This window comes from Typopeltis vanoorti, chromosome 11 (genome assembly GCF_054136105.1).
Source record: "Typopeltis vanoorti isolate ZY-2024b chromosome 11, IOZ_Tvanoo_1.0, whole genome shotgun sequence".
Taxonomy (NCBI): domain Eukaryota; kingdom Metazoa; phylum Arthropoda; class Arachnida; order Uropygi; family Thelyphonidae; genus Typopeltis; species Typopeltis vanoorti.
The window spans coordinates 113898562-113921925 of NC_143559.1; the positions used below are offsets into that span (position 1 = coordinate 113898562).

General features: G+C 36.5%; 1 protein-coding gene across 1 annotated transcript in view; it reads right to left on the reverse strand.

Moving 5' to 3' along the window:
* Positions 1-23364, reverse strand: part of LOC150101961 (ubiquitin carboxyl-terminal hydrolase 19-like) — a 629785-nt gene that overhangs the window by 65645 nt on the left and 540776 nt on the right. The window contains exon 23 of the mRNA XM_090399944.1: positions 15845-15997. Coding sequence (XP_090256070.1) covers positions 15845-15997 — 153 coding nt within the window. The remainder of the gene's footprint in view (positions 1-15844; positions 15998-23364) is intronic.

A 23364-nucleotide genomic window follows, 5' to 3' on the forward strand; every position in this document is an offset into this window, starting at 1 on the left:
TTCTCTACCACACTCACATTTTCACAAACAAACTTCTCAAACTCAATCACATAACACTTACAACACACCTCTCACTTTTTTTTTTTTTTGCTTGTCACCCACAATGCAAACAAATACAATGCATTCATACTGCATGCCACATTTAAGGTGACCAGTGGTGTGTCCCAGGTATTTGCCCTTGGAGTGCTGTTTCATTTATACATTAGTGATATCTGGATTTTATCAAGCACACACAAAGAAGGAAAAGAAGTCCAATAGTTTGCTTATAATGCAAAGATAAGTAGGACAATCAGAGATTCTACTGTTATACAGCATTTACAGAGTAATTTGAATAGCCTGAAAGGATAGGCAAATGATAATTGCTATGAATTCAATGTCAATAATATAAAGTTATGCACTTTGGTGTGATGAGATTTCCCATTATAAATTATGTTGGTGAGATTATACTGCAAGAAACTGATGAGGTTAAGGATAAAAATACAGATAAAAATGTAAGAAAGTGAAGCATGTAAAACAAGCTAAACAAAATTCATGGGAAGAGTTTGGTAAGAACATAGAAAATAAATATCAGGAAGGTGGCAAAATATTCCAGAGACTATTGAAAAAGCTTAGAAATTGAAGAAAGAGTACCATAAAAGAAATCAGAGATGATCAAGGTGATGTGAAAGCAGAAGACTAAGATATTCTAGATGTCTTGAGTAATTATTCGAAAGACTGCTAAATGAAACAAGCAGTGTCAGCATGATGGTAGAAAATTAACTCCCAACAGGAATGCAGTCAGGAGTATATATCCATACTTGAATTAGAAAAAGTCATCAGAACTGAAATGTGGAAATGCAGCTGAAGTAGATAAAATTCAGCAAGAAATGCCCAAACATAGAATGTATAAAAGTTTTATGGTGCCTGCATTGCATAATTCAGAAGGACTGGTCAGCAGGTCGAATTTCAGATGATTGGAGGAGAGCTCTCATAGTACCCATCGATAAAAAACAATCCAAGAATTTCATAAGTATTTCCCTACTGAGTGTTCCTGGTAAGATTTATGCAACTATATCTGAGAAACGGCTAAAAAAACTGTGGCTTGGTGAAGAACAAGTTAGATTCAGGTTATATAAAGGTTGTCTGGATCAGATTTTCACTTTAAGACAAATAATTGAGAAATATTCGGAGTATAACAAGGATTTGTATTAAAGTTTTGTTCATCTGGAAAAAGGCATATGACAAGGTGCCAAGAGGAAAGCTCTTCAAAATGCTACAGTTATATGGTGTAAATGGGGGTTGTTGTTGTCTTGTCCTTTGAAGAGTCTTAGATGTTTCCGTGTGCTCCTTGTACTGCTTTGGCTATGTTGATGATTTTGTTTGTATAGAGCGGTTGTTCAGGATTAGGATCTATTTCTTGCAAGGCTGCTGTAATTGCTGGACAGGTAAAGATGTGAGTGGGTGTCAGTTCAGTATTGGGGCAGTTGTTGCAGTTTCTATATGTTCTCGTATCATCTGTATTGATCTTCATTCCTCTATAATGTCCTGTTCGTAGTCTTGCTATCGTGGTGGAGGTCTTTCTGTCAGCACTGATTTCGGGAATTTGGTGTTGTATCACTGATTTCAGTGGAATTAGTTTAGCTTTTGCTAGTGCATTGGCATCAGCAAGAGTTATCATGTGCATTTCTTGGTTGAGTTCTCTGGCCTCTTTTGCTAATTTATCAGCTGCTTCATTGTAATCAATGCCTACATGAGGAGGAATCCATTGTAAAATGCAACTTTTTCCTAAACATTTTAGTTGATTTAAGAGTCTATGGATGTCTTGTGTGAGCTTGGTATTGCCATTTTTTGATTCTCAACTCAATCAGCTATCATTTTCAACTCAACTCAACTGAATCAGCTATGATTCAACTCAAGAATCATAGCTGATCATGAGTCACTGTAAATTATAACTTTTTCAGATTGTTGAGATGATGATAGTTTTAAGTAGGCTTCAAGTGCTTTATTTATTGCGTCAAGTTCGCCAGTAAAATTGGAAGTGATTCTCCCAGATCCAAGTTTCATTGAAAGTTGGATCTGGGAGAATCTTTTATTGAAATCTAGGAAACTTTTATGGAAGAGTCATATTTAAGCCAGTTAGAACTGAAGTCAGCAGTTAGAACTGAAGGAGGTACAGGAAGATGGTTTGATGTTAAATCAGATGTGAGACACTATTATTAATTATCTATGGATCCCATTATGATGGAAAGTGATATTAAATCTGATATCAAAATTGGAGCTGTTAACCTCAGCTGTTTACTTTATGCAAATCATGTTATAAATAAATCCAGTACAAGTCTGCAGGATTCCCTGCCCAAATTGAATAACTACTGTGATAAATTTGGCATGAAAAAGACAAAAACAATGAAAACAGAAAGAGACATTGAAAACATCAACTGCATTCTGAATGGAGAAAATACTTATAGAATGAGTAGAACATTTCAGTATTTAGCCACAATTTTTCATGCAGATGACAAATTAAATATGGGAATACAGAGGAATTAGCAATGTTAGTATGGTAGGAAGTCAAGTGAATAAATTTACATGAAATAAGAGAAAAATTAGTCAAAACACTAAACTATCTGTATACAAGACAGTAATCAAACACCAATTTTAATTTATGAATCTAAGAACTGGGTTAGAAATAAAACACTTGATCAAAGTCTGGAGACCACAGATGGCATCATATTAAAAATGGAGATAACAGGAATGAACTTAATGTGTTAGAAGATCTAATTTCAGGTAGTATGGTCACTTAAACAGAATGGATGAGGAACGGTTAGCAAAACAAGTGTTCTTTGCCAGGATGGCATGAAAAACAGCCAGAGAAGACCAAGATCTATGTGGATTGATTCAGTAATAAGTGCCTTAGAACAGTGCTTCCCAAACTTCTGGATGTTACCCCCTTTGCAAAAATTAAAATATTTCACGGCCCCCCTATATAATATTTATTGTATTTATATTCAATACAAAACATATACAGCGAATATTGCAAAAATTAAATCCATATATTACATTTTTTTCCCCTTACCGTTTGGTTCTGAAGACGATGCGGGCTGTTCTGGTAAAATATGAAATACTGTCCTTTTTTTTGAGTCTGTTTCTGCTTCTTCTGATTGTTCGCGGGATTTTTCTTAAATTTTTTATCAGCTACTTATCCATCTCAGTGTTAAATTTTTTAACGTAGAATAGATCAAATAATATCACCACTTTATTTGATAAAGTGGTGATATTATTTGGCACACCACAGACTGATAACATGAAATTAGTGAATATTACCTGAATAAGGTAATCCCCGGACAAGGAACATTTTTCTCTTTTGCGACTTTTCTCCCTTTACGGTAATTAAGCCTAACGCGAAACAGACAGGAAAAGCAGGTTATTAAAACGTGCATATGATTGGTGAGGTATTAACAAAAGATCGCGCAGTCGAAAGATAAAAGCATAGCTGACAATTGAGTTGAAATGCTAACTCTCTTCAACCGAATTCCATATGTGAAACTGCCATAACATTCATTATATATATATATTACTTAGTTTTAACACTTTTACAATTTTAACACATTCGGTTGAATTTTATTGCTGCCTTGGGAAATCGAACTCACACATATCTAGTTAATAACAATAGTTTTTAGTTAAGATACTGTGTTTGTCCATGCAACATATGGTTTTGTTTCAGTCTATATAGCATAGTTTCTGTATGAGGGGACATGTGATTCATTAATTAGTGTGTTTTTATCCCAGTTGTCTCTAACTGCACTCTTTGTTGAGAAATATATTACACAGACTGCTCATACCTTATTCACTGGCATAATAAAAGTAATTGTTTTTATTGCCTCTGCAGTATAGTGGCTTTTAGGGAGGGGGTGTTGTTTACCACTGCAAGCGAGTAACTATGTCCCCACATGAACTTGTTTAAGCTTTTTTTCATGTGTGAAGTATATGCGAAACTTTTATTGGTAACAGAAAACTAGCTCGGATGACAGTGATAATATAAAACGAGTTTTGATATGTATATAAAGTCAATATCAACAGTCCCTGATTGATGAAAGGGACAGGAAGATTTGCAGCTTCCCTGGAGAGCTTTCGAAGTAAATACAATTAACCACTGCTTTGAAATGAAACATATGAATAAGCAATATTTACTAATATTCATTAAGCGCCGAAATACGCAGCACCAATGTGTGAATTTTTCCATTAAAATATAAAAAATAACAAAAAAAGAAATAATAAATAATAAAAGTTAAAAAACGTTTCTTTTAAAATGAAAAAAAATCTACTTAGTCTTAAAACATTTTAAATTTGTTTTCATTATTTGACGACCCCCCTCAACAAAACATACGGCTCCAAGGGGGCCGCGGCCCACAGTTTGGGAAGCGCTGCCTTAGAAGATATAAATATAATATCTGGTAATATTGGAGTCTTGAGAGATAACAGATTTGGAGGAAAATTGTCGACAGGAAATTAGTAATGATGTAACTTTTTCATGCAGTACTATTATAATATCCTGTATGCTAAAAAAACTGAAATTCAGGGAGCATATTGCAAAGGTGGTGAGGGTAACTCAGAGGATTGCTGCAATACTGAGAAGGATGCTGACCTGCAGAGATAAAAGAGTTATCATTTCATTGTATAAGGCCCTGATCAGGCCACACTTAGACTATTGTTCTTAGATTTGGTCTCCAGGATTTGAAGGGGATAAAATGACTGTGGAAAGGGTACAGAGGCGGGTTAACAAACATGGTTTCAGGACTGTACAATATGAGTTATGAGGATCGACTAAGGGAATGTGGACTGCAGTTTGGTGGATAGAAGAAGGAGAGGTGATATGATCGAGACTTTTAATCTGTTGAGAGGCAGTTACAATGTAGACATTGGAGAGTTCTTTCGCTTGGTAGAATGGTGGGAAGGAGCGATGACAAGGGCCATCCCTGGAAGTTACGAAAGGAGGCTGTGCGCAAGAGGGTGAGGAGTGGTTTCTTTGCATGGAGGGTGAATGAACCTTGGAATGCATTGCCTGAGAGAGTGGTTGGAGTGGGAACGGTCAATGGGTTCAAGGAGTGGTATGATAAACTTTGTGTTTCCTAAAAACAACCTTCCACAATGAGTCTTTTGACTCCATGGAGACCTGGATAATAATAATAATAATATTTCTTTGTATAAAGTCCCATTTACACAATATGTATGATTGCAGTGTTTTGAACAGTTTTTTCCCCTTCACAACTTAACATATGCCTTTTCAAGAATGAAAAGGCATATGTTAAAAACGTGGTTAACAACCTCTATTTGGCATAAATCTAGCTTGTTCTTACCAAAATTTTCTCTTTTGCAATTTTTCTTACCTTCCTGTCAAGTATTCTTGCATAAATCTTACTTAGACACACACAGGTAACTCTGATAGCACATTTGAATATTTTGTACTATTCTTCTGTCAGTGCTTTCCTTATTTTGCCGTCTTTCCAAGTAATTAAATTACTTTATACATCTAGAATATCTTATTTTCAGTTTTTATGAAACCTTTTATCAGCTACGATTCCTCTGGTGGTATTCTTTCCTCCATTTCTAAATTATTTCTATAGCTTCAAGAACATTTTGCCATCTTTGCACTGCTTATTTTCGATATTCTTACTGAAGCCCTCAACTGATTTCCGTTTAGCTACTCTTTAATATCCCTCCCAAACATCTACAGTACAGTCTTTTATACACACAGCTTTCTATATTTTACTCTGTATTCTTTCTGGTCACATACTTGTTTGCCAGGAACTTTTGATCTGAATGTGATTAATGACGAAGAGCCTAAAATAAGCACAGATTTATAATACTCCCTATTTCTATTAATTTGACACACCCACCCACCCAATTATACATATATACATGCATGTATATAAAGGATGTTTGGTTATTGATTTCAGTTTTTTTTTCTGCCTCCAATATTAATTGTATATTATTATTTTAAGAGAGACCTCCAGGGAATCAGGGACTCATTGAGGGAGGCCACATACTACACGCAACAGCTATCATACTTATTCTTGAATTCATTTACATTGCTTGCACTCACAACATCCAATGGCAATCCATTCCAATCATGTACCACCCTATGAGAGAAAAATCTAGCTCTCAACTCCCATCTTAGTGGCATTCATTAGCTTCCAAGGATGCCCTCTGGTCCTTTCCCTCACCCTCCATAAATTGAAAAACTTAATCAATTGAAATCCTGTATAACCCTTTCAGAAGTTTGTAAGTCTAAATCATATTATCCCTATTTCTCCTGTTTGCTAGTGTCTAGTCTACAAATAATATCAATCCTGATATTATTTTTAACACTCTCTTTTACACTCTCTCTCCAATATATCAGAATCACAATGAAAACCAAGAGACCAGACCTGCGCACATATTAGTCCATGTGAAGTCTTATCAAAGAGTTTTAAAGAGGTAAAATGATATCCTTATCTTTACATGTGAACATTCGTTTCAACATTGCAATTATCTTATGAGTTGTATTTGTAATCTTTGCTACATGGCCCCTGAACTCCAACTTCCTCTCTATTAACACTCCAAGATTCTTAGCCTCATCAGTTTCTTCTAGCATAATTCCACCAATATAATATAACATTGGATATTTAATCACGCCGAAGTGGACGACTTCGCATTTACTGATATCCATTTTCCCATGCCCACAATTCCAGCCTATTCAAATTATTCTGCAAGTACTCCATATCAGCAGCATTCCTGATTACCCTACCTATCTTTCTGACAAGTGACATCAGCAAATAGCTGTATGTTGCTTGTCAAATCCTTCCCAATATCATTAATGTACAGATTGAATAACAGTGGACCAAGCACTAATCCTTGTGGTACACCACTGGTTATCTTAAATCTCACAGACTCACATCCCCCCCCCCCCTGTATACCACGTTTTGATATCTGTCAGTCAGCTATCCTCTTATCCATGCCAATTTTATAATCCAATCCCACATTTTCCAATTTATGCAACAGTTTACCATACTGTATTTTGTCAAAAGTCTTAGCACAATCCAAAAGTATCATGGTGTATCCATTCCCCTTGTCTAGTTGAATAATAACATTGTTATAGAATGAGAGAAAGTTACAAAAACATGACCTTCCCTTGGTAAACCCACGCTGCTCATTGCAAAGTAGAGATTCACTGTCAACCCATTTCTGAATATGGCTCTAACCTACTTTTCCAAAAACTTTTCCACCACCACTCCTGAGATACTGATTGGTCGATAGTTGGACACATCAGTCTTTGCACCACCACCACCACCACCACTGTGCAATACTTACCATAGATTCTTTTCATTCCTGTGGAATCTTCCCTGTTCTGAGATTCATATTAAACAGCCTGGTCAAAGGAATAGTCAGTTCAGCTGAACACTCTTTCAGCACATGTGCTGATATCCCATCAGTCCCTGTTGCTGAATTCTTATTCAGTTTGTGCAACAGCTCTAATACCTCATCCTCATACACCTGAGTTTCTTCATACAGTGTAGAGGTAGCAGTGAGTTCAATGTTACGTACACCAGGTTGATAGCTTTTAACAAAATGGGCACTCATTAATTGAACAACCTCTTCTGCATCTATAACCTTCATGCCATCTGCATTTAGAAGAGTTATTTATTCATATTTTTAGTTTTTTAACTTGCAGCATATTGATAGAATTCTTGTAGGTTGTTTTTACCATGCAGAGCTAGTTTCTTTACAACAGTTGCGACTTCTAGCTTGCTGCTTATAATTTTCATAACATAACAGACATCATCCTTATGCACACATTATTCCTTCCACATCATCCTTTTCTTATGAATCTCTTGCTTAATAAGATTACACATGCATTTGACTCCTACCCTATTCATTCTTTGAACTCTAGGGACACATTTTGATATTGCATCATTTAAGTTTGTTTAAATGCTTCCTATGCACTGTCGATATTCTTCCCATCCAACAACTGATCCCATTCCACTGAACTCAGTATACTCCTCAGTTGGTCATAATTTCCTGCTTTGTCCCAAGTGAGTACAGCATGATCACTGTCACCAACCAGAGGAAAAATTGTTACATCTTTAACTGAAATGACCTCTGACATTATAATCAAATCTAACACTCTTTAACCAAGAGTTCCTTCTGTCACATGCTGCTTGAGGAAGTTGTCTCGCAACAGCTCAATAAATGCATTTCTCTTCTTCTCATGCGATTCTACTGCTACCCAATCAATATTGGATAATTAAAGTCTCCCATTATGATTACTCTTTTTGCACTCAACTTTCCTATTTGGTGATGCATTTCTTCATTACTAGCAACTCATCCACCAGTATGTAACAATGCCCCACTATGCAATTAATCTTGTTAGATTCCATCTCACACCAGATGGCTTTTAGGATGGCTATCCTTCCTAAATTACTATGTCCTTTACACTCGATAACAGTTGGTATGTCTGATTCTGATAACCAGGTCTCCCTAATGCCTAAAATCTTTGGTCTAAACATATTGACTAAGGCAACAAACTCTATCCCTTTGTTTCTGATATCCTAGCATTCGTGTACAGACATAATAATCTACCTGCATGTTCTTTTGTATATTCTTGTCTGCAGTCTGCATGACACAGACAACTTGCAGATCTCTATTCTTCTCTAGTGCCTTATACATGTAGACATCTTTGCACATGTTTGATGGGTCGGAATCAAATGAACACAAAGTCGAATTTGTTCTCTCTTTGTCAACATTTCCATGACAAAGCCCTTTCCCCTCATTAACACAGTTATATAATATTGTCGCTCTTACACTCACATTCTCACCATTCCTTCCTTTATAATTTAGTTTCCCTGACTCTGTGTTAGGTCTCATACCAGTTGCTAGTTTTCTAGACTCCTGACACCAAATGCATTTAGGTGTATGCAGTCCCTCTTATACAAATCCAATCTTCCCTCAAACTCACTCCACACATCTAAAAACTAGCATCCATTCCTTCTGCAAAGCCTATGCATCGAATCGTTTGACATCATAGCCCTTCTTCTTAATTCATTTTTATCATATTGAGGTAAAATACTGACAATTTTCACTTTGTTCACTCTCTCACCTCTTCCAACACCCCTTTCATGTCCTCTCTCATACTGAACTTATTGCTAGTTAAGTCATTAGTACCTACTACAATTACAATTCCATTTACTTTTTTTTCTGTTTGTGAATTGCCTCCTTTATATTCTTAATTTTTGCTCCAGGAAAACTTGAAGTGATAACTCACTCAATTAATAGCATGTTTTATTATTGTATAAGTAACCATACCAAATAACATCTTTCTTTGTATAAACAACCACACTTACTTGATTTCCGTTACTTCCTGACTTATCTGTTTCAATGCTTTGTTGTTTCTTATTTTGCAGCTTAATTTTCTTTTTCTCCCTATGCTTATTTAAATGCCTTTCAACTTTTTGTAATTCCTGCATTGTCGTTCTGATGATCTGCTTTAATTTTGCTATTTTGGAGGTTAATTCATTTTGATTAACCTCCTCCACATCTCCAATAACCTCGTTAGATGGCTTAACCTTCTTGTTCTCACTTGCAGTGCTCTTCTTAGCATTACATTCTTGTGCATTTTTGGTACCATTTTAAACATAAAATGAAATTTTAAATTTAAATTATTATTATTATTCAGGTCTCCATGGAGTCAAAAGACTCATCGCGGGAGGTCCTTCCTAAGAAACACAAAGTCTATCAAGACTCATTGTGGAAGATCCCTCCTAGGAAACACAAAGTCTATCATACTACTCCTTAAACTCATTAATTGTTCTCACTCTCACCACTCTATCAAGCAATGCATTCCACGGTTCAACCACTCTCCATGCAAAGAAACCACTTACTCTCTTGCTTACAGTTTCCTTTCATGACTTCCAGGGATGGCCCCTTGTCATTACTTCTTCCCTCTGCTCACCCAAGCGAAAGAATTCCTAAGTGTTAACCCTGTAACCACCTCTCAACAGTTTAAAAGTCTCAATCATATCACCTCTCCTTCTTCTATCCACCAAACTCTGCAGTCTACATTCCCTCAGCCGATCCTCATAACTAACATTGTACAGTCCTGAAACCATCTTTGTTATCTGCCTTTGTACCCTTTCCACAGTTAATTTATCCCCTCCAAATCATGGGGATCAAATCTGAGAACAATGGTCTAAGTGTGGTCTGATCAGAGTCTTATACAACGAATGATAACTCTTATATCTCTGCATGTCAGTGTCCTTCTCATTATTGCAGCAATCCTCTGTGTTACCTTCACCGCCTTTGCAATATGTCCCCTAAATTTCAGGTTTTTATCAATCATCAACCCCAGATCTCTTGTCTGCCCTACTTCCTCCAGTATAACTCCTCCCATAGAGTATGCAATGTCCCATCGATGTGTTCCAAACCTCAAGACCTTACATTTTGCTGCATTAAACTGACACCCCCTATTCATTTGCCAATTTGTCTAGCTTATTCAAATCCTCTTGCAGGGCTACCACATCTGCACTATTACTAATAACCCTTCCCAGTTTTGCATCATCCGCAAACAACTGAATATCCCCCTGCAATCTACTGACAAAAATATGTTATGAAATAATAAATACACCAAAACATAAAATCTATACTAATATACTATAAAACTCTAAAATTTTCTAAGGAAAAATGCAATAAAACAGAAAAAAAATCACCAATTTTACACGAGCAAAATTCACCGACCAACCATAATGTATCCTTGAACCAAAACCTGATATTTTAGTCTGCAGCTCATCTCTGAAAGAATTTCATGACTGATTCATTTTAAAATTTTCTAACATGCTTTTCTTTTTCACTACAGTGTTCATTCAAAATTAAATGTCCTGCAGACTCTTGTGATTTTAAAGACAACTGCAGAAAAGATAAATGCACACACATATACACAAGAAAGATTTAATGATATTACATAGTATCAAGGGGTGTGCTTAAGGGTCAAAGCTGTATAACTGAGAGGAGACCTTCACATAGCCTTTAAAGGGATGCGGAGAACTGACCAAGGCTTCTGATCTAATGTCCAATCATCACCTTCTCGTGGTGCACCCTGTTGGGTATCTACCTGGATACTGAAAATCCTAAAACACACCCTGGCTCAACATCACTAGAGTTTTCAAGATTGGTACTATCAACATAAGAAGCCTGAATGGCAAAGAAATGGAGCTAGCTGAAGAATTGAATAATTATCAGATCGACATAATAGGGGTGACTGAGACAAAAAAAGACAAAAACTGGTGAGATCTCTTTGAGCAATAAATATAAAATTTTATATTCAGGCAAGGACAATCAAGGAAAAGCAGGAGTAGCCATAGTATTCAACACTAAATACAAGGCCAATATTCTTAAATAGCAGGCAGTCTCAAGTAGAGTGATGTGGGCAAATATCAGAATGGGGAACTGCACAATGAGACTTATTTGTGCCTGTGGTCCCATAGAAGATTCTAATAAGGTAGAAGTGGAGGAATTTTTTGAGGCTTTAGAGAAAACAACTGACACAATGAAAAAGAAAAAGTTGGTCCTTGTTGAGGATCTAAATAGCAGAGTAGGAAATGATTATCAGACATACAAAAATATTTTGGGAAAATTTGGAGAAAAGAGCAAAACTAATAATAATGGCAAATACCTGTTGGATTTCTGCTCAGGACATGGACTGGTTATTACTAATACCATATTCCAACATAAAAATGTTGGAACATGAAAAGTCTCATTGACTGTTGATATGTTATTATGTTATATATTAACATATGTTACATATGTTATTGTTGTTAGTGATGTTTTCTCCCTGGAGCAGGACACCAGAATGTACAGAGGATTTGAAATTGGAAGTGATCACTATTTAGTCTTGAGCAGGATAAAATTGAATTTCATAATGAAATGAATAACATGTAAGAAAGTTTTAAAGCGAATAAAAGTTGAGCAGCTCTCAGATGTGAAGAGTAGACTAAAATACACAAACATTATTGAAGAAAAAATGAAAGAGTTTGAGAACAGGAATCAAACCTTGGAGATTCCTGTTCTCATGTTTGTATGGAGATATGATGGACGCATGGAGTAATTACTTCGAAAAATTGCAAAATGAAACAAGCAGTGATAGCAGAGTGGTAAAAAAACACACAACAGGCATGCAGTCAGGAACACATATCCATACTTGAAGTAAAAAAAGCTATCAAAGGCTTGAAATATGGAAAGGCAGCACGAGTAGATGATATTCGACCAGAAATGCTGAAGTATGGTGGTATAAGAGTCTTACAGTGGCTGCACTGCATAGTTCAGAAGGCCTGGAGAGAGGGACAAATTCTCGATGATTGGAGTAGAGCTCTCATAATACCCATATATAAAAAGGGAAATAAAATTGAATGTGAGAATTACAGAGGTATTTCCCTACTGAGTGTTCCTGGTAAGATTTATGCCAGTATACTTGAGAAACGGTTGAGCAGAATTGTGGAAGAAAAGCTTGGTGAAGAACAAGCTGGATTCTGGCCAAATAGAGGCTGTCAGGATCAGATCTTCACTTTACGACAAATAGTTGAGATATCATGGGAATATAACAAAGATCTGCATTTAAGTTTTGTCGATCTGGAAAAGGCATATGACAAGGTGCCAAGAGAGAAGCTATTCAATACGCTACAGTTATATGGTGTCAATATGGCATTATATCAAGCAATACTTAGTCTTTATTTGAGTTGTAAGTCAGCAGTTAGAATTGAAGGTAGTACAGGAAGATGGTTTAATGTTAAATCTGGAGTGAGACAAGGATGTACATTATCCCCTCTGTTATTCATTATCTATATGGATCACATTATGAAGGAAAGTGGTATTAAATAAGATATCAAATTTGGAGATGTTAATGTCGGCTCTTTGCTTTATGTGGACGATGTTATACTTCTAAATAAATCCGCTACAAGTCTGCAAGATTCCCTGACTAAATTGAATAACTGTTGTAATAGATATGGTATGAAGGTCAGCAATAAAAAGACAAAGACAATGAAAATAGGCAGAATCGTTGAAAATGTCAACTACGTTGTTAACGGAGAACCTGTGGAACAAGTAAAACATTTCAGCTACTTAGGCACAATTTTTAGTGAAGATGGTAAATTAAATATGGAAATAGACAACAGAATCAACAAAGCTGGTATGGTAGGAAATCAATTGAATAAACTCATGTGGAACAAGAGAGAAATTAGTCGGAACACTAAATTAGCTGTATACAAGACAGTATTCAAGCCAATTTTAACTTCTGGATCTGAGAGCTTAATCAGAAGTAAAACACTTGACCAAAGACTAGAGACCGCAGATATGAGAGTCCTGAGAAAGATTAGAGGCATGAACAGATGGCATTAATAGCAATATCATATTAAAAACAAGGATATTAGGAAAGAACTTGATGTCAGCATCCAGGAATGTGTTAGCAGAGCTAATCCCAGATGGTATGGTCACTTAAACAGAATGGGCGAGGAAAGATTAGCAAAACAAGTGTTCTTTGCCAGGTTGGCAGGAAAACGACCCACAGGAAGACCAAGATATAGATGGATTGATATGGTACAATGTGCCTTAGACTATAGAAATATAAGATCTGATAATGTTGGAGTCTTGACAAGTAACAGACTGATTTGGACGAAAATTGTAGATAGGAAGTTAGTAATGATGTAAATTTTTCATGTAGTACTATCATATCTTGTACACCCCTTGAGTGTACATGGCAGGAATTTGATGACGATGATGACATAGTATCAAAATAAATATTTTGATACTATGTAATATCAGAATGTAATTTACAGAAGATCAGTAAATTATGAATGTGTTACGACTAGCAGTGGCATAGGAACACTATGGTATTGGGGCATTTGGCAATGATGGGATTTTTTTTTTTTATTATCAAATTTGGCAAAGATGCTAAAAACCTAGGTATATTATTGATGAATAGTTTAAAAGGTAGAACAAAAATAATGGATTTCTCATGGTGGGAGCTATACATGCTATAACTGATAATAGGAAATTAAGGCTGTATTTAAAAAACTACTTCTGCTATGAGTTATTCCTTAAAGTCTTGTGCAATATGAAGTCAACGCAGATCACAGAATCAGTGGCACATCTTGCCCACAGGTACTTTCAAATTTGAAAGATTATTTAAAGAACACTCTACAATCCTTTTTGCACTGACCAAACTTGAATTGAAATGACATATACTCAACAACTGCAAATGATTTTTAAGTATAATCTAATTTCCTGTTATTAATTCTAGCAATGCATGGCACCTGCTGTGACTGTAAAATCTTACAGTCACAGCAGGTGGGCGTTATTTTCACACTGAAATATCTGTATTTTGATACTATTTAATATCATTAAAATTTTCTTTCTTAAAAATCATCTAGTATTCTGAACCAATGTGATCACTATTACCTAGCCAATAAAACTTATTTGTTGTGCGTTTTCTCCATGGAAATTTATGCATATTTTTATACTGAAACATGGTGTTAATGAGTGGTTCACATCCTGGAAAGTATTCCAGAAGGTATTTAGCATTATTTCAGCCCCACCCCCCAATTTCCCCAAACATTCTTCAATGTCTGTATTCACTTCACTTCTACTTCTCTAATTCCTATCTTGATCTGGCAAAACCCAATTTGGTGCAATTGTATACTCTTTAGTGTTCACCTTGGTTCCCAAAAGATAACAATACAGACCCTGTCTAACTGAGCAACATTTCAGCTGGCATGGCATTTCATCCTATCGTATTTTAATTTTTGTTTGCGTTTTAAGTCTATTTACAATACAATTTTGATGGCTAAGTATCACAGTGCCAGCCCATTTTCATGTGTTCATTATCCAGGTGGATACATAATGATGAGATGTATTGCAAGAGGTTGAAGAATGGACACTGGGTTAGATGCCCTGGTTTATTTCTCAGCATTCCTTGTAAGCTATGTGGAGATCAACTTTTCATTATCTATCTCTGATCCTGAAGTGACTGTGGAAGTGATTCAAAAGAATATTAAAAAAAAATCTTATACTTCATTTTCTAAAAATTAGACTTTTGCAAATATTTTACTATTTCCATTCTTAAGCACTTATAGTATGAGTATGGGAACGGGGTATATAAACACCTAAAACTTTTTTAGAAGGTCTAAAAATTTTTTTTAACTATATGGGACACAAGATGCTGACTCTGGGAAGTACTGTTTCAAACAGAATTCAGACTTCGAGAAAGCGTTTGGGCTGTACACGATGCTAATTTCTGTGTTTACTAATGTCAGACAAATAAGAAAGATGTTTGACATTTAATTACAAGAGAGGGTCTGGAAAGTTCTGATAAACACCTAAAACAAAATGATATTAAAGCAACTGATATAACCACAAGAAAGAAATACTAATAGCAGAGTTATGAAGGTAACTTATATCCTCATATATTCATTCTTGTGGTTATATCAGTTGCTTTAATATCATTTTTGTTCTAGGAACAAAAATGGTTTATCAGAACTTTCCAGACCCCTCTCATATATTTGATAACTAAGGACAAGAAAACTACATTGTATAAGTTTTACTATATAAACATTGCAATTACATTCAGCTCTCACTACAGTGAGCACCACCACTAGAGTGAATTTACTCATTCTACAAACTACTTAAAAAGTCCTAGTTGCAATTTCATAGCATCAATTTTTATGCCAAAGAAAATTCAATAGAACAAACTTTCTAATATAACAAACTATTCCTTTGGTCCCTACAAATTTGTCGTTGTGACAAATTATAACTGTAGTTCATGAACATAAAAACAATAAAAACAAAGTACCTGACAGGAAATTCTACCACTCTATCTATCTTATCTCTCCAGATAAGATTTTTGAAGGAAAACCTTTTTAGCTGAATAATAAGAACAGTAGGTAGTCGCCATAGAGATAATTGCTTTGTTGCTTCTTGATGCTCTTTGCACTGTGGACAATACCTGTAAAACCAATGCATACTTTATATAAAAATAGCTCAACATCACATTTGTTTCTAAGAGTATAATGCCAGAAATCCAGAAGCTAAAAATTTGTAAGCACTTTTAAAGCGATTTTCTTTTTCAAATGAGATTTTAATATGAAGTCATATGATTATGGATGTGATGGATATTTTACTGATCCATTATTGTCATAGCCGGACTGAACTGACTTATATGGAAACTAAACTATTAGAATACAGAGCATTTAAAAGTTTTAAACTGGCAAATTAAATTATAAATGTGAAGGATAACTAATCCAACACCTAATCAAGAGTTATATTTTGCATAAGTCCACTTATGCAAAATATAACTTGATGTGGAATTGCCATGGTATTAAATGAAAAGTTTTTGCCTGATCTCTTATGAGCATCAGCAGTTTGAAACACCTGTCAGATTTTTATTTTTATTTATTTATTTTTTTAAAATATCCTCTTCTTTTTCTTTAGCTTCTTACTATCCACTGATGTACATAGGCCTCCCCAATAACCTTCCAGTTCTATCTTTATCCAATGCCCACCATCTCATGTCAAACCATTGTAGATCATCCCTCCAATCTTGTTCTTTGGTGAGCTTATTTAATTCTGTCCACCTTTCATCTGGCAGTTTTCTAATATAGACAGTCCATCTCCATTTACATGCTTTACAACACTTTACAGAGCCTCTAGCTCAGTCAGTATAGAAGCCCTTTGGTCAGAAAGACCTGGGTTCAATTCCTGCCAGTGATGTGAGGAACCTTTATCTGGTCTCTTTCGACTTTAGAAACTGAATGCCTATGAGAGAGAGAGAGAGATTGAAATTGATATGTGAGAGAGGGATTATTAATTAACTGGATTGCCCTCTTCTGGATAGAATTGAGCAATCTTCCATGGTCTTCCATAAGTTAGCCGGTCTCGTATGGAGGTAGGGTTTTTTTTTTTTCACCTGGAAACTCGTGTTTTTTTTGTCCCCAGAACAGGAAAACTGGTCCCATGAACACACATGGATGACAGTCATGAATACATCCCAGCCATATGCTGGTCCCGAGTCTGGATAAAATTGGTAGAGGAAGGGGGGAAGCAATGGTGAGCTATCCTGTAAAAATCTCACCTGGAATACTTTGTAGGCAATGCCTACAAAGTCACCTATGGTTGGAAACGCTGAAAGGGAAAACCAGGAACAATACTTTACAATACACACACACACACACACACACACACACACACACACACACACACACACACACACACCTGACCTACACACGAAACCTACAGCAGATGAGTACAGTGTATGGGAAAGAGGATAAGAAGAAAGCAGAAATCTATTTACATTTTTTTTTTGAACAATTGAAGGTTGTATTCTTTGGGAAAGGCAGAGGGAGAGGCTGTTCCAAAGAACAGAAGTAGATGGAATGAAAGAGAAGACAGTGAAGTTGGCTCAGCAGCAACTCTTGTTCTAATGATTTTTGCAGGAAAGTGGAAGAATAATAATGGCCAATTCAGCAGAGCATTGTCTACGAAAGTATCTGTAGAAGAGGCATAAGGCAACAGAAACTGAATACCTGTGTGAGAGAGAGGGATTATTAATTACCTGGATTGCCTTCTTCTGGATAGAATTGAGCAATCTTCCATGGGTTGAGTCGATTTGAGATTTGTACAACAAATTTAGTTTAATCCTTTATCCAAGTGTGAGCAAACAAAGTTTGCGCCTGAAAGTATTTTCAGGACTGGGGTAAGGTGGTACAACACCAGGGCAACTCGTTGCAAAGGTGGAGCAAGTTACCAACACTCCTGTCTCAGTATCTCCTATAATGCAACACATATCTCCTTGCGGATATGTCTAATGTTATGCATTAAGGGAAGGGCCACTACCCAGACTAGTTTCAACCTTTATTGAGGTCTCTTCAGTGGGAGCCAGGCCCAAGTTGAGATACCAGGCAGAAGCATTAGCAGGTCATCTCTACCTATAGGATTGTGATTTGTACAGAAGTAGCATCTGTGAAGGTGTGAATTAGTGTCTTATATTAGCAGCTTTGAAGTATGCCAAGTTTTTGGCAGCTGTAAAAGCTATGGTTCAAATGTGTTTGTGCCAGGAAAGGTTGGAGGTATAGGTCAGTCCAAGAAGAGAAATCTGATTGTGCTTAGATATCCATGCATTACTGAAGGTAAAGTGGGAGAGATGCAAGTGCTTTCTTGTGAGAGATCAGACAGGATTGAGTTCTGGTGGCATTGAAGTCTACAAGGTTATCCTTGCTCCATTAAGACATAGCTAGGAGATTGGAGCTCAGGACATTAGTCATGGTGCATCTTGAGGATTCTAATCCTATAAGGTTTGTCAATGAAGAGGAGGAATGGAGTGTACTGTCATTGGCTAAGCTATTGATAGGATTAAAAGTCTGTGAGAGCAGGTCATTTATATACAAGCGGAAGAGAGTGGGTGAAAGAATGGAACCTTAGGGTACTCCTGCATTGTTGAGGAAATCCAAGAAGAGGAAGCCATCCAGCATGACACGTAATGAGCAATCAGAGAGAAAGCTGGTGATCCAGTTGCGGAGTTGTTGGAAGTTTTTCTACTTGGTTAAACTATAAATTAACCTTAGTATCATAGTAACATTATGATCAACCTTAGTATCACCTCTGGATCTGGTTCCCACTGACGAGACCTCAATAAAGGTCGAAACTGGTCTGGGTAATGACCCTTCCCATAATGCATAGCATTATACATACCCTTAAGGATATGTATTTTGCATTATGGGACACTAAGACAAGTGATGTGAAGTCATTAGCTTCTATATACGAGTTGCCCAGTCCTGAAATTACTTCAGGTGCAAACTTTGTTTGCTTACACTTGGATAAAGGATTAAACCAAGTATATAATTTCTTGATATCTTTCATTTGCCAGTTGCAGAATGTTGAAGGCAGAGCAGTTTACAAAGTAGACCTCTGTGCCAAACCCGATCAAATGTTTTTCAAATGTCGTGAGCAATGCAAGTTTCTCTGAATTTTTCAATGTCTTGAGTCTAGAGGTGGGTGGTGAAGGATAGAAGATCACAAATGGAGTAATCTATATTGTCATTTTTTGATTAGTTGGTTGGTAGGTTTTAGGAGAAACACACATCTAAAAATAATAATTAACTAAATGCATTTAGCTAATTTAGATTACTAAGCCAATATTTTGCCTTGATCCCAAGGCATCTTCATGAGCACAGAGAAATATATTAAGCATTTGCATGCAAGCACACAAGCAAGAAGGCAAACAGAGACTACTGTAAAAGATCAGAAAAAGCTCCAAGAAGTTTCTCCTGCAAAACTCCTGTCACTTTATAAAGCTGAAATCCACTCAACCTTAGAATACTATTCCCACATTTAGGGTGGTGCACCTAAAACTTTGCTAAGAATGCTTGACTGTATACAGAAGTGAGCAACTGATGATCCTACCTCCCTCACCCTGTCCAGTTGCTTTTCCAAAACAACTCTGTTGCTGAATTATTATTATTACACCCTCCATGGAGTCGGCAGACTCATTGTGGGAGGTTCATTCAACTGAAAACATATTTATCATTATAGATTCTTAAAATCTTTACTCACTTAACTCTTGGTAAGAATTTATACATTGCTTTTGTCAGATACTGCCTCATGAATTTCCATGCATTGTCAACATCTTTTCCGCTCAGCTCATCTACCCAATGTACACCCTCTGTCCAAAAAGAAACTGAACTTTTGATAGAAAATAAAACACAGGTCAATTTTAATTATTCAAATCATTTATTTCAATCAATATACTCTCCCTCAGCTTCGATATAGCGTTTGGCATGGTCAATTAATTGTTAAATGTGTTTTTTTTATATCGGTTTTTGGGATACTGTTGAGGGTCGTAGTTGCTGCCGCTTGAACGTTTTCAATGGTGTCGTATCGTTTTCCTTTCATCAGCAAATGAAGTCGGGGGAAAGAGAAAGAAGTCACAGGGTACTAAATCAGGTGAATACGGTGAGTGATCCAACACACAAACTTGATTTTTGCTCAAAAACTGTCTCAGAACGATAAGATGGTGCATTATCGTGCAAAAGTGACCAGCTGCCTGCATCACGATATTCATGCCGTACGTGACGAATTCCCGCTATCAATCGCTTCAAAACTTCGAGATAAAGCTCACCATTGACCATTTGGCCAGGCAGAATGAATTCTTTGTGGATAATGTCTTGGAATAGTAGAAACAAATCAGCATTGTCTTTACTTTTGACTTCTCTAAGTTATTTTTTTTCGAATGCCCCTCTTCTCGTGGGCTCCACTCAGCACTCTGACTTTTCAGGCTCATACTCAAAACACCACGTTTTGTCACCAGTAACGATTGTTTCAAGGAAGTTTGAGTCCCTATGAGTGATTTTAATGAGATCCTTGCAGTGTTCAATTCGATACATTTTTTGGTCGTCGGTCAACTTGTGGGGAACGAATCGCATCAATTTACGAAGACCCAAACTCTTGGTCAAAATGTTGTGCACAGCTGATTTTGGAATCCCCGATTCATCTTCAATCAATCTCACAGACGATTTCGGATTTTCTTTGATGAAATCATGCACTTTTTTGGATGTTAACTTTGCTCGGTCCAGTTTTTGGATGGCCTGGCTTTTCGTTGTCCTCAAGTGTCTCATGACCACTTTGAAATTGCTTAAACCACTCGTAAACTTGATTACGGGATAAGCATTCATCACCGTATGCTTTTTGAAGCATTTGATGCGTTTTGGTAAAATTTTTACCAAGTTTAACACAAAAGTCAATCGTAGCTCTCTGTTTGAAACTCATCTTACGACCATTCGTCAAAACACATGGTCACTCTTGGCACTATAACTCGGTTTTAATGAAACAAATGTCATAAACAGTTGACACAACACTAATGAAGGTTGCTGCTTTCGACAACAAAAAGATACAGCAGGTGGCACCACTAGTTTCTTCTATTTTCAAAAAGTTAGATTTCTTTTTGGACAGAGGGTGTACTAACTAACCAACCAATGTGATGCTAACTGACCACACAGCTTCCTATAATCACCTGCTTTATACTTCTACATGTATCCATCTTTGGTAGTAACGATACATTTTTTTGTCGTCATGATCACTTTCACCAATCTGCAGCAGTGTCAACAGCTCATTAACAACTACATCTTGTGAAGTTATCATCAAATCCAAAACATTAAAACCTCTAGTTGCTTCAATCATATGCTGCTTAAGATACTTATCGCTCAGAAATCCACAAACTCACTTTCCCTCTGCTTTCCCGTACTGATATATGAACACAAGCAGCTGCTGGTCAATGCCAATATACAGTTCAACTCCAAACTCATTGAACCAAATTCTTATCCTCTGCCTTCATTTCCTACACCTCTGTTTTTTTGGAACAGTCTTCCTCAATGACTACAATGATCAGGTCTTCAAGTAGCAATCAACAAATTCCTTTCTTCCTTCTAGCCACTTGCACACATGCAACAATGTTGTGTCATAGGTCTTGGGACTTTTTGTTAGTGTGACTGATATTAAAAAAAAAAATGGACTCTATGGTCTTATCTGACATCCTCTGTGGGTGCAGAGCAATACAATCATGTTGAAGATCTCAAAATGATAGTCTCCCATACTTTTGCTAACATGACGTAGCTGAATTTGTTTAGATTTAGAAAATGTTGTAGTGCAGTGGCAGATTCCAAAAGCCTCTTCTCTGATTTATATCTGCTTCTGTGTACAAGGGAGGTCTCCCCCCCCTCCCAATGGAACCAGTGATCTGTATCAGTAGCATAATCTACCACCCCAGAATTGCTGTAGTGAAGGTGATGGACATGGTTTTTATGTTCTTCTAGACAGATATTAGCAGTTCTTCCAGTTTGCTGAAGTATGCAAGTTTGCAGAATACTTTACACAAACTGGAAGAACTGCTAATATCAGTCTAAAAGAATGCAGAAACTATACCCAACACCTGCATTACACCTGTATCCAGGAGGACCATGCCATGGTTACAGATCACCAGATCCTCTGTGTGTGTGTGTGTGTGTGTGTGTGTGTGTGTGTGTGTGTGTGTGTGTGTGTGTGCATGTGGAGGGACACCCCCTTGTTTACTGAAGCAGATATTAAATCAGAGAAACTATTTCTGGAATCTCACAGCATTATTCTTATCAATGTAAACAAATTCAGCTACATCCCATTAGCAAAAAAATCTGGGAGACCATTATTTTGAGACCTTCAGCAAGATTCCATCACTGCAACTGTAAAGGACATCAGTTAGGACTTTAGGAGACTGCATTTTACAGTTAGTCTGTATTTGCCTTCCTGCTGGCATGTATGTGTGCACATGCGTAATATATTTCTTTGTGCCCATGGAGATACTTGGTGATCAAAAAAAAAAATCTCTCTCTCTCACTCTCACACACACAAAGAAATGGTGGGAAATTGTCATGAATAGAAACAATTACTATTATTAAAAGAAACCTCCAGGGAGGTTTCTTTTAATAATAGGAACTCGTCGAGGGAGGCCATACTAATCGCACCAGTTGTCATACCTGTTCTTGAATTCATTCACACTACTTGTACACACAACATCCACTGGCAATCCATTCCAATCATGTACCACTCTATGAGAGAAAAATCTAGCCCTCACCCTCTTCTTGACAGCATTCATTCTCAACTTCCAAGCCTGAGCTTGTGTCCTTTCCTTCACCCTCCATAAAATGAAAAATTCCATCTACTGAAATTCTGTACAATCCATTCAGAAGTTTGTAAGTCTCAATAATATCACCCCTCTTTCTCCAGTTTGCTAGTGTCTGTAGCCTACAAATTATCAATATATCTTCATAAACAATATTCAACAATCCCAATATCATTTTTGACACTCTCTCCACTGTATCGGAATCATCATAGAAACCAGACCAGACCAGACCTGTGTGCAATAGTCCAAGTGAGATCTTATCAAGGCCTTGTAAAGAGGCAAAAATGACTTCCTTATCTTTACACATCAAGGTTCATTTCAGCACTGCAATTATTCTCTGAGTTGTATTTACAATTTTTGCTATATGACCCTTGATCATATCCAAGATCCCTAGCCTGATCAATTTCTTCTAGCATAATCCCACCAATATAATGCAACAATGGATATCTAATCATACCAAAGTGAATGAGCTTACATTTATTAACATTGAACCGACAGACAGCCATTTTCACATTCCCACAATTCTAGTCTATTAAAATCCTTCTGCAAGTAGTGCATATCAGCAGCACTCCTGATTACTCTACCTATCTTTGCATCATCAGCAAATAGCTGTATATCAAATGTCTCAAATCCTTCCCAATATCATTAATGTACAGATTGAATAACAA